This window comes from Austrofundulus limnaeus, unplaced genomic scaffold (genome assembly GCF_001266775.1).
Source record: "Austrofundulus limnaeus strain Quisiro unplaced genomic scaffold, Austrofundulus_limnaeus-1.0 Scaffold102, whole genome shotgun sequence".
Classification (NCBI taxonomy): domain Eukaryota; kingdom Metazoa; phylum Chordata; class Actinopteri; order Cyprinodontiformes; family Rivulidae; genus Austrofundulus; species Austrofundulus limnaeus.
Window position 1 is genome coordinate 1,159,979 of NW_013952504.1, and position 12,020 is coordinate 1,171,998.

The 12,020-nt window shown below is 38.3% G+C and overlaps 1 protein-coding gene and 1 long non-coding RNA gene across 4 annotated transcripts in view; one reads left to right on the forward strand and one right to left on the reverse strand.

Moving 5' to 3' along the window:
- LOC106521095 (uncharacterized) overlaps window positions 1–3,160 on the forward strand; it is a 25,698-nt gene extending 22,538 nt beyond the window's left edge. The window contains exon 3 of the long non-coding RNA XR_001310631.1: window positions 3,135–3,160. This is a non-coding gene — a long non-coding RNA (uncharacterized LOC106521095). The remainder of the gene's footprint in view (window positions 1–3,134) is intronic.
- Window positions 3,161–10,142: 6,982 nt separating this feature from the next.
- The window catches only part of caly (calcyon neuron-specific vesicular protein), a 14,476-nt gene continuing 12,598 nt past the window's right edge, over window positions 10,143–12,020 (reverse strand). For all 3 annotated transcript variants that reach the window (XM_014013512.1, XM_014013511.1, XM_014013513.1), the window contains one exon: window positions 10,143–10,638. In XM_014013512.1, coding sequence (XP_013868966.1) covers window positions 10,390–10,638 — 249 coding nt within the window. In that variant the 3' untranslated portion in view covers window positions 10,143–10,389. The remainder of the gene's footprint in view (window positions 10,639–12,020) is intronic.

Below are 12,020 nucleotides of genomic sequence, written 5' to 3' on the forward strand. Positions count from 1 at the left end.
GTGTGTGTGTGTGTGTGTGTGTGTGTGTGTGTGTGTGTGTGTGTGTGTGAAAACGAACGCCAAACAACCACGCGTTGACCGATTGGCGTCGGAGTGAGTATGTTTCAGGCTTTAGCCTGAAAATTTGAACAAGCCCATCTCACAGGACTCTCCTTGCTCTCTGCTGTGCTACAGCTCCTCCCACAGCAGGACCTGCCATCACATGAACATGCAGGCTGGTAAGCAACAGGTCCACAGATGACGTTGGATTGGGGCAATATCACGTAAAATCAACTTTTTTGAGTTTTATATAATGTTATAATGTTATCCTGTCATCAAAAACATGCCTAAAGTCTTACTTTGACTCATTCATGCATGTTTGAGAAATCCTGTAGTGTCCTGAGGTAGCAGGCAGGGGAGCAAAAATGACTGGTTGGGACTAGAACCACCATTTGGGATCAGCTCCTCCTCTGGGCTGTCTCCAAGCTGAGCTTCCTCATTAGTAATGTGATGTTCACAAGTGATCCGAATCTTTTGAACAGCTCTTTACAATGAACGATAGGAGCCGAGTCGCGGGCAGTAACGAGTTATTTGTAGTATTATTTATTTTATTCCTTATATAATCTTTATTTTTTCATCCTTAAATTGCTCCTGTTTTGCTTTTTCATGGAAAACAGGCATGGAGTGCAGAAGCCCACAGGAAAGGTGGGTTTCTGCTTGACAAAACACATGGTTCCACCCACGTAACGTGATGACATCATCACGTCGCCCTACGTGATGACGTTTTTCCCTGCGTGATGATGCAACTCGTTCAAAATCGAACGGCTCTTTTGAACGGCTCTACGAAACAAACGGCTCCCCAAGATCCGGATCCCTTCAAAGAGCCATTTATCCCATCCCTATTCCTCATCACAGAGCCCACCTGCCCCGTGTTGAAAAGGGTGGGACAGAAGGAGGAGGAGGTTCTTAAAGAGACAGAGGCCAATTTCAACAGATATGATGAGAAGTCAAGTTTATTTTCTATTTAAACATATAAACAAACAACATTTTAATAACAACTAAATGTGACATAGTTATTTTACTATGGTATACAACTTAAATATGCATTGGAAACACATTATGGTAAATGGTACTGAACTTATAGAGCGCTTTTCAAGTCCCTCCGGACCCCCAAAGCGCTTTACACTAACAGACATTCACCCATCCACACTCACATTCACACACTGATGATGGCAAACTACACTGTAGCCACAGCTGCCCTGGGGCACACTGACAGAGGTGGGGCTGCCATGCATCGGCGCCACCGGACCCTCTGACCACCATCAGTAGGCAAGGTGGGTGAAGTATCTTGCCCAAGGACACAACGACTGAGACGGCTGGACGGGGGATCRARCCAGTGACCTTCTGGTTCCAGGACGACTCCCCTAACCACTCCGCCACAGCCGCTCCTTTAATGATTCTGGCTACAGTGATATGATTTTTACAGTTTAAAAATGATTTCCACATCCTTGCTGTTATTGATTCTTGAAAATTTGAAGTCAGATTGCCACTTCTCAGAAAATAAAGATATTCATTTAAATGAAACCTTGTTTTCCTATAACTTTAATTAGGTATGCACCGATATGAAAATTTCAGCCGACATCAATATCCGATATAATTATTGCTGTTATGACTGATAACTGATATTTACAGATATTACACAAACACAAATTAAATTATACCTATACGCACAAACACACTTGGGTCTTTTTTTGATACCGTAAATAAACAACCAGACCTCTGACATGGCTCTACATCAGTTATTCCTGGCTACGCAGCGTCAATATCATTAGCTTGATCAAACAGATGCTGCTCAACCAACCGTCTCCCCTCCTAAAACAGAAACACCAAACTAAAAAGTGGAAAATCAATACACAAAGTAATTTTTGGCCCAGTCTTACATATTGGACCAATACCAACATTATAAAAAATGACCAATATTGGCCGATACTGATATTAATGCTGATATCGTGCATCCCAGATTAAACGAATAATAAAAGAGAAAATCACTCTTCATTAGACTGCCATTACCACAGCTTTGGTGCAACACGACACAGAAACCAGGTTTTTCTTTCCTCCATTCTGAAACACAAACCCACGCTGGTCTAAGTGAGACTTCATGTCCTGCATTAGTCCTGCAGATGTCTGAGAAACCCGTCCTTTCCAACGTTTTTAGAGTCGCGATTTTACCGGATCACCATTAATCACTCTGTGACCTTCCCTCTTAAACAGGCCCATCTAAAGCTCGTTCATCCTTATTTGCCATGCAGCTCGATAATTGGCGAAGCGAAAACACAGATTACACCTAATTTGAAGGGTTTGGGTTTGAAGCTGAGCAGAGACAGGCAGGCCCGGGCTGAACCGGAGTTCACTGCTCTCTGCTCTGAAGCTCTCCACCAGGAGGGGACCGCAAAGCCTAAATCAAACCAGTCTGTTCCTTGTTTGTGTTTGCATGTGTGCGTGTGTGCGTGCGTGTGTGTGTGTGTTGCACTCCTCCCTGCAAGACAATCACTAAAAGAACTCTCAGCGTTCAAATTTAATTTGTCTCATTAACCTATTTTCTTAGAGTTTAATTGCAGGATGTTGTAAAACGATTTGGTCGATGAGTAACGACAGCGTGTCAGCTCTGAAACCGGCAGAACAAAGCAAACTTAAAAGCTGTAAGAGAAGCAAACTTTGGTTGGTTTTGTTCCCCCCCACTGCAGGTCTGCGTTGCAGCTTTGGGTCACGCCGGGTGGATAATTGTTTACTGGTAGGGTTTTTTGTTGCATGAGGGCGACATCATGACAGGATAGCAAAGTAATGACTAATTTCATGGTTGCTGAGTCATTTTTTTTTTGTAAAGATCATCACCTTCAAACAGCAACTGGGACTAATCTAACTGTAAGTGTTCAAGTCGTGAGAATAAACGTTTAATAAGTGTTATGAAGAAAAATGATGCATTAAGAAGCGTTTTTCAGCTCTAATGGTTGAAAACAAGCACAGAATATTCATTTCTCTCTGCGACAACAGGGGATGACCCCTAGGTGGTGGTGTAAACTCTCATGTAAACCTCATCAGTAAATCCATCACTTCAATTAGAAAACATGCTCAGTTTGTGTTTATTTGCTCTGCAGGTCCAAAGAAACGGAACCAAAGCGTGATCAGCTGCTTTTCAAACAGCAGCTTGATCAGACCTGCAGGCCTGGCTGAGGATGGATGGTCTTCCTCTCCTTTAAGGGGGCAGAGTGCTGGTGAATGGAGGATGATGTGTGTGCGCTCCCTGAGCTTAGTGGAGGCATTTCCAGCTGGCGCCAGGGCAGAGGAAACCCACTGAGACACACAACAACACACACAGACACAGGGGTCAGCTCAGATCCACCCTCCTCCTCCTCCTCGGTGCCTCTTGGCCCTGTCCCTCCTCCTCCTCCCCACCTTCACTTCCCAGGCCTGTCCGCTTCTCATCTGCTCTTTTCTCCCTTTTCAAACTTATGTCCCTCCCTTGTTTCACTCTCCCCGCCTCGTTTCCCCCACTTTTTATTGTCATTAAATGTCTAAAAATTGTCCTTTAAAAAAAAAATAAAACGCTCTGGGTAACCAGTTTTACTGTGAAATTCTCCCTTGCTAGGGGCAAACAATAAAACATTCAGCTTACAGCAAAGTGTGAAATTAACCTTTAAGAGGCTCTCTCATGTGATGCAGAAACAACCAATCAAAAACAAGCACCAGGATGGTTTTTTTCCTCCCTCTTTCTTCTTCTTTTCTTTTCTGTTGTCGAAGACCAGTTACACCTTAATGTGTTTGTGCTGATGCCTGGCACTGCTAGGTCATCTTTAAAACCAGTATGTGGTCTGTGGTTTCCTCGGTGGTGCTGGAGAGTCTGCAATTTCCTGGAAAAAAAAACTGTTAAATAAAAGCATGCACTTTAATTTTGTTTCCAATAAAGCACTTTCCTGTTCCCTGCAGGGCGACAAGAGTCCTGCCAGTGTCCACAGGTTTTAGACTCCGGAGCAGATTCAGACCTCTTTTAGATGATGACCAAAACAATCAATGAAAAGACTAAAAACATTTTATTTAGCTTGTTTCAGACTGATTCTCTGAGTTGTTTATTCATTTATTAGCTAAATTAGTTTTGCTCTTTCTACAGCTGCTAAAAATACGAAATGATTCATGACAGATTTAGTCGGTTTTCAGTATAAATTTGAAACTTTCCACGAGGTTTCTAAGTGTTAAAGTTTTACTCAACAGGATGGGTTTTTGTGCCTGAATCTGTTGCTCCGATGTTTGAGTTTACTTTACAGAGTGGAACATCTGTGAGGGAAAAAAACAATTTAAAGAAATCCCACAAACCTCGTAAAGAAAGCTGTAAAATTGACTAAATTCTCATTATTTTCTGCTGAAAAAAATCAGGTCTTTTATCGGTGATGTGACTCAGTCACACAAGAGGGCTGAAATTCAAAACCTGGTCAAGCCAAGGACCAATTTCTGTCAATATTTATAGTTGTTATATGACTAATTATTCTTATAAAAATTCAGACAACCTTTTTCTGAATCATTTTAGTTTGTGTAGCATTTAGTAAATACATAACCTAACAGATAAAGAAATTATATATTTTTTAGAAAGACTCATCTTTAGCATTTATTTATTATGCCTTACTCTATCAACAACCTTTTCATTTATCACATTTTGTCACTGTGGTGGATCTAATACTTTTATGTTTAAGCAAGTAATTCATGACATCCTTTAATGACCTAGGTTTTCATGACATGCTGTTTATCAGCAGACAGAATGATTAAAGTCAGAACAAGATCTGCTAACAACAATCATTCTTAGATATCACTTGTGTTTATCTTTGTGTTTTCCATTGACCTTGTATCAAACCTTGCTATGATGATATAATGGTGTTTGTTAATACATATATGAGGCCTCTCGAGAAACAGAGTTCAACAGTAGTGTGGAGAGACAGTGACAGAGAGAAGCAGAGGCACAGAGACAGGGCAGGTTGTTCTCTGTGTTTCCTGTTGTTGCAATAAAACTCAGCTGATCATGTCACGGAGTACCTTCATTCTTGGACCACGTATTTCTGTCTTTGTTAAATAAATATTACCATAACAGTTGGCGTTGTCGGCAGGATCCAGCAAATGCAATAATTTGTTGTTTACGTGAAAATAACACAACAAAGGATAATTAAAGTTGGTTCTCTGTTGCTCTTTCTGCACCCATCATAATACTGAAACATTCAAACTTAATTTTCTTGGCTTGAAGGCTGGCTAGCTGTTGAGGGAGGAATGAACTAAAAAAATCCAGAGACAAAATGAGAAACCATAAAACTATTTCACATTTAAAGTATTACTTTTGGGGCCAGATGAAAAGATAACGAGGGCCCTATTTGGCCCGTGGGCCACGAGTTTGACATATGGTTCAGGAGTTGTTGGCGGAATAATAAACTGTTTGAGGAATCAGGTTTAAATGCTTGAGATGCTGTGAAAGAGATTAATTATTTGATTTTATTTAGAGAAAAAAACTTTAAGAACAAACACCTGCAGCACTAAAACTCTGCAACATTTTATTTGTTATTTTTACTAATGCAGTTCATTAATATTATTCTCACAATTTTGAGACAATATCTCATAATTATGAGATAGAAGCAGTTTTTTTTCTTTCATCAGAGTTGTGGAAATAGGCTTCCATTAAAATATGATTAATTCAAACTAAAAAAATAAATAAATAAATAAATAAATAAATAATATTAAACAAGTCGTTTCCTGCCAGAAACGTTTGTGCTGAATAAGCAAAAAATATTTCAGTTAACTGAGTCAAAGTAATTAAAAGTAAAGTAAAAACTGAGGTCTTGATGCACAAAAACAAAATGTCAAAGAGGAATGGGACTCTGAAGAACCTCCAGATACAATAACTCATTTTCCCAAGTGCCATCAGAATCTTAAACAGCTGAATGGGACATTCTTCTGACTATTATTATTGCACATGTGCACATTTCAGACTGTTACCTGTTGCACATTTGCACATTACACTTTAAAACAGATTGTAGAGTTCCCTTCTTGTTGTCATTATTATTATTATTATTATTATTATTATTATTATTATTATTATTATTATTATTATTATTATATTGTTCACTTCTGATGTTACCCTTAGTTTAGTCTCTTCTTTTTATCTAATCAACATTGTTTGTGTCCTTTCGATGATGATTCGTTTCTTTTTTTTTTGTTAATATGGTTATCTCTCGGCTTTCAAAAATGGATGGCAAAGTAAGAATTTCATTGCTCAGTGAAAATATGTTTTCGTCTGTGCATATGACAATAAACACTTTGAATCTTGAATCTGATGAGAAGGTAAAGAGCAAAATAACTCCATGACTTCTTGTTAGTTCAGGAGGAGCCCAAAGGAAAGGTGGGCTCAGAAATCCAAACATTCAGGAAAGCAGAAAATACCAACCTGCTACTTTATTCTTCATTCCCGCGGAGCAGGAAAATGGACTTGGCGGTCTTTACGTGACTGTACTCGGATGATTTTACGTGATTTTTTTCTTCCTGCGGGCCTGGATCGAAGCCAACTCGCTGTGCTTTGACGACACATGGGATCTGTAAATGCTCTCATAAATATTTTTTAACACTTCATTTGATTCAACGCCGAGAGCCAGCAGCATCTAAAGCATGTCAGGCAGTAACCGTGGAGAGAAGAGAGGCCTAAAGGCTAAACTGAGCATAATGTAGATTTAATTAACAGGCTAAGCATGGGCGCTCACACACACACACACACACACAAACACATAAACCTTAGCACACACAGTTAATGATTTCACAGTGATACACACACACACACTTGAAGCCACACATCCCTGCGTTCACAGCAACAGTGTGAAAATATGTGAGTGTAAATGAGATGCAGACAGCCTCACAGCAGCAGACAACCAGAGGATGTGGCTTGGCTTTGAATCACTAAACTGCAGTTTGAGGAGTCATTTTTTGAACTCTGTGCAGACTGAGCGTCCTTCAGCCATAGACGGAGAAGAAGGTGTGCATTTTTTACTCACTCAAGGCCCTGTGCATAATTTTTTTTTTGTGCAAAAATGCCAACTTTGATGTTCGAGGGGCTTTAAGAGTAACAGAGAAGCAGCTCAGTCCTGCAGGAATATCCTCTGATTTTTGCCAGAATACTTGTGTAATGTGAAACTAAGTTTATGTAACAGTATTTTTAGGCACTTTTTGTGGGGGACTGGGGTTGTTTTAAGATGGCAACAATCACTTCAGCCTCACTCAGTTAGCTTGGTAGTCCTGTCAGTAGTTTTCTCCAAGTTTAGATTATTCAAAAAACTATCTGCAACAGGTAAGATGTTTTTTTATAACCCTTTAACAGAACCCTTCAAATGAATTTAGGGATATACTGTATGACACTCTGGACTTTTACAATGACAATCCAACTCAAAAAATAATTCTATAAACAACAACAATAAAAAGTTGTGTTTTTCAGAAGATGAAGTGAATAAAAAGTGTTTTAAATCAGATAAATTTAACTAAGAAAAATAGCTGTTAAGTTTTATTATAAAGGCTTTGAAATTTGTTTGGTTGCAGAAACTAAAATTGCGCTTTTGTACTTAAAACAGCAGAATTTTAAAATGTATAGCAAAGAACATAAACTGTTATATAGGAGAAAACACAGATTTTTATGAATAAAGTAAAATATGTCTGTTTTTTTTTCCTTTTGGGTTGGGGGGGGGGGTATCAAAATGTGACCAATTGCAGTAAAATACATTTTACGTCATTTTGATTTTTATTTTCATCTTCTATTGTTTTCTATTAAGATTAACATCATGCATGTTTTAATTTGATTTAATAAATAATAATGAATGAAACCACGTGAAAAAAAAATCTTGAAACTCGTATTAAATCTTTAGAACAAAACTAGTTAATATCAAAACCCAACACTTTATTTATTTCTGTTTAGTCAAAAACATCAAGACATATTTAAATGTTTTTACACTTAAACCTGGAGATGCAGTATAAGCTGTGTTACAGTCACTTTCTTTATTATCTTCTAGATTGAAATTTAACATTCAGACAAAAAAAAGAGCACAAGGTGACACTAAATTTCAAAAAAGAACAATTTACTTCATGTATCAAGTCATTTCAGGTTATTTACTAGTTGTGTTGACTTTAAAAGATAAATAACACATTTTTTAAAAAATAATCTTTCCAATAAAGTTAATGTGCAGATAAATAAATACAAAACAACAACAACACAGAAACATTTAGCTTCTACATCATAAGCAAGACCATCAGCGGTGAGATTAAAGCAGCTATTTTCTACATTCAGTTAGGGATCATACAGGAAATCACATGTTAACGTATCTTTGCAGAAAACTTACAGCCCAAACAGGGATGGGATATTAGGAGTGAGCGTTCACATTTAGCTTATATAAAAAAGGCATCATTGTAAAAATGAATTAGTTCATAATATTACGTAAACATAAAAGTGTCGAAGTGAAGAAAGTATCGAAGCTTCTTCACATGATTAAACACTACTTGGATTAACTTTACTACAAATCAATCAATTAATTTGTCATTTTCTCTTTGTTCTCTCCTTAAACTGAACAAAACACGATTTACAGACAGTTAACTCTACTCAACACATTTAAAACAGCCCAACTATCAGACTGAGAGCTTCTTCATTCAGGAGGAGATGGATTAAGAAGCAGCGGGAGAACACGTCGCTCTCGTTAGAAACTTATTTTCACATCTGTGAATTCTCACCTCGCCTCTCTTTCTTCACCTCTCAGATAGGTTTCGTGTGCAAATGCAGCACACCGACGCAAAAACACACGTTACATTTCTGCTGACACGTGTGTGTGTGTGTGTGTAGTTTAAAGTGTTAACAGAAGTACAGGCAAACAGAGGAGGCAAAACTGGTGGGTTTTTTGACGTTCAGTAGTAGCAACACGTTCCATGCTGATTAGCACAAAAAGTAACAACATTTGTGTTTGGTAGATTAGTTCTTTGTTGTAACAATGCTTTTTGGCAACAAGTCTTATAACGTTGGAAAGCCTGTTCATTTCCTTTTTAAAAGGTGCCACATTTGTAAGGAACATGCCTCTGTGGGATGAGCAGTGGAGCTGAGTATGTGCACATGAAAAATTACCAAATTTTCTCTGCAAAACACTTAAATTTGTCTGTTGCTATTGACACTTGTTTTAAGCTTCTGGTAGCCCAGGTGCTGCCAATCAGCTGCCCGCTATAAGATTTATTGTCACAAAGCATTTTTACAACAAAGAAATCTACCAAACACTAATCTCTTAACTTTTTGTGCTAAGTTTATTTAAAAGCAAGTTTCAGGGTATGGACAGAAGCAGATAAGTGAGTGATGACACACATGTGTTTAAAGGGATCCACGATTAGTTGTAGCATTAAACTTTATTTGATAAGCATTTATTTTAGCTGTAAAATAAAGACTGTAAAAATACTGTAGGATGTTTAGTTTAGTAAATTTTTTAAAATATATTTTAACAAGGACGGAGCCATTTTATTTACACGCAAAGCATTGTGGGTAAATGATGACATCAACTAGGTCATCGGTGCGAGGCTGCTAGCGAGCTATATCCACCCTGAAGGTTAATCTTGGACAATATCTGATGATCGACTCTTTTAAATGAAACCAGAGAGCGTTGACAGAGAGGAGAAGGTAGAAATGACTCAGCCTGGAACTGAAAATATGGATGGAGGACAACAGAGCTGCTTCATGGAAGAAGAACCTCAGATTAGCCTGTTAGCCTTTGCGCTTGCCCTCACACTATATTGCCTTATATTTATTAGCTCAGTGCTAGCGCGACAAACAAGCTAAACTGAGGTCCTCCATCCATATTTTCAGTTCCAGGCTGAGTCATTTCTACCTTCTCCTCTCTGTCAACGCTCTCTGGTTTCATTTAAAAGAGTAGATCATCAGATATTGTCCAAGATTAACCTTCAGGGTGGATATAGCTCGCTAGCAGCCTCGCACCAATGACCTAGTTGATGTCATCAATTTCTCAGAATGCTTTGCGAGTAAATAAAATGGCCCCGTCCCTGTAATATATTTTTAAACTTTTAATTTAAAAATTATAAAAACTAAACAGCCTACAGTATTTTTACAGTCATTATTTTACAGTTAAATTATATGTTTATCATATAAAGTCTAATGTTACAACTAATCGGGGATCCCTTTAACTATTTGCAAGCCTAAAACCAGGCCTGACTCCTGAAAATGTCTCTTCTTAACTGTTGTGATTTGGAGCCTACAGATTAGAGGTCATAGATTATCCAATCTCACACACACATGGACAAAAACATACACTACGTTGTGAGTTTCCACCTGTTCAACCACACCTTTCAGCAGCACCTTCACTCTTGTCCCTCTGGCCCTGATTTTAGTGTCTCGCTGCCTTCTTTAGCCTCCTCTGCCTCCTTCACAGCGCTGATGACTGGTAACCATGATGATGGCAGCTCGGGCCCAGTCCTCTTGGCATGGTTGAGGTGGCTGAGAGAGGCGTAGAAGCCGGTGTTAGTGCTGCTGGGAAGGCCTGGTTCCCCCTGCTGCTGCTGCTGATCTGTGTAATACATCTCCAGAGCCGCAGGGGTACAGTGCTTCTGCTGTTAGAGAAGATACAAACAAACAAGTAAATAAAAGGAATGCATACTAAACACAAACTTTAAGATCATCTTATGATAAGAAGGAACAGTTTTTTGGTAAAATCTTGTGCGACGTGTTCATGTCTATGTTGACACCACATTTTAGCTCAATATCTGTACAATAAACTGAGTTAGAACTGCTAAATTTGATTAGCTATGGTGACCATCTTGACTTGAATTAACTCCAGAAGTTAATCAGTTTCAGGGTGTTTCCACACCTGATAGCCCGGTAGACTTGGCTCGATTGGGGAACCAGAATTGTAACATATACAGATGTCCAGCAAGGGATATGAGTAACTTTATTACCCAGAATGCCCTCTGTTATAGTCCACTTCCTACTTTTGGAGCGGTCTCCAGTATGCTTGGCGTTCATACATGCAATTGAACCGCACCAGAGTTCACTTGGACCGAACCAAGATCTAGGTTTTTAAGCGGACTAGAGTTTGCTTTTTTTGGTTCACATCAGAGTTCAGTTACACATTCACACCTCCCCAAACGAACCAGACTTTCTGTTAAAGTGGACGAAACAGGGCTGGTGTGCATATCCAATCTACGACAGAGTGCCACCACACCACAAGATCTTTTTTATTATTATTATGAGAATAAAGTCACAATGTTACAGGATTTAAGTTGTAATATTACAAGCAAAAGGTTGTTTGAGAACAAAGTTGTAATGTTACAATAACTTCTACACAAAGAAGCAGTCTTACTACTGCATTAAAAAGAGGAATGTTGAGCATCTTGTGCAGTTGTACTTTGGTATCAGTTAAAAGAAACAATATTTTAACACATCAGCATCAAATTACCAGTAGCAGGACTTTGAAACGACTATATGATAAACTTAAGTTGTTTTACAGTTAATGACTGTATTGATGGATTTTGTCGTCACATGATGTGGATGTAATTTTAAGCCTATTACACTAACAGTGACCCCAAAGTCATCGTGGACTACTTCATAAACACAGAGACACACATGGCTGTCACATAGGATTTTTTCATCATTGTAAAAGGAAAAACTCTCATTGTGTGGCCCTAATACTCTGTTGTACCAATGCAATGATAACTTATGGAAAATTTCATGAAAAATGATCATGTAGTTTATTAGATAATTTCCTAATATGCTATAGAAATCACACACAGACACAAGCAAAAACATCATTGCCCTTTCACCTTTGGCAGAGGGCAACACTGGGTACAAATCAAACTTAAAACTTTTTTAAACAATTGGAGATGCTGTAAAGTGCATAAAGGCAGAATGTACCTATATCCAAGTTAATTTTAAAAATGCAGTATTTCGTTAAGAATAGCTCAAAGTCAATAACAGTTTTGGAATTTCTTTTGGT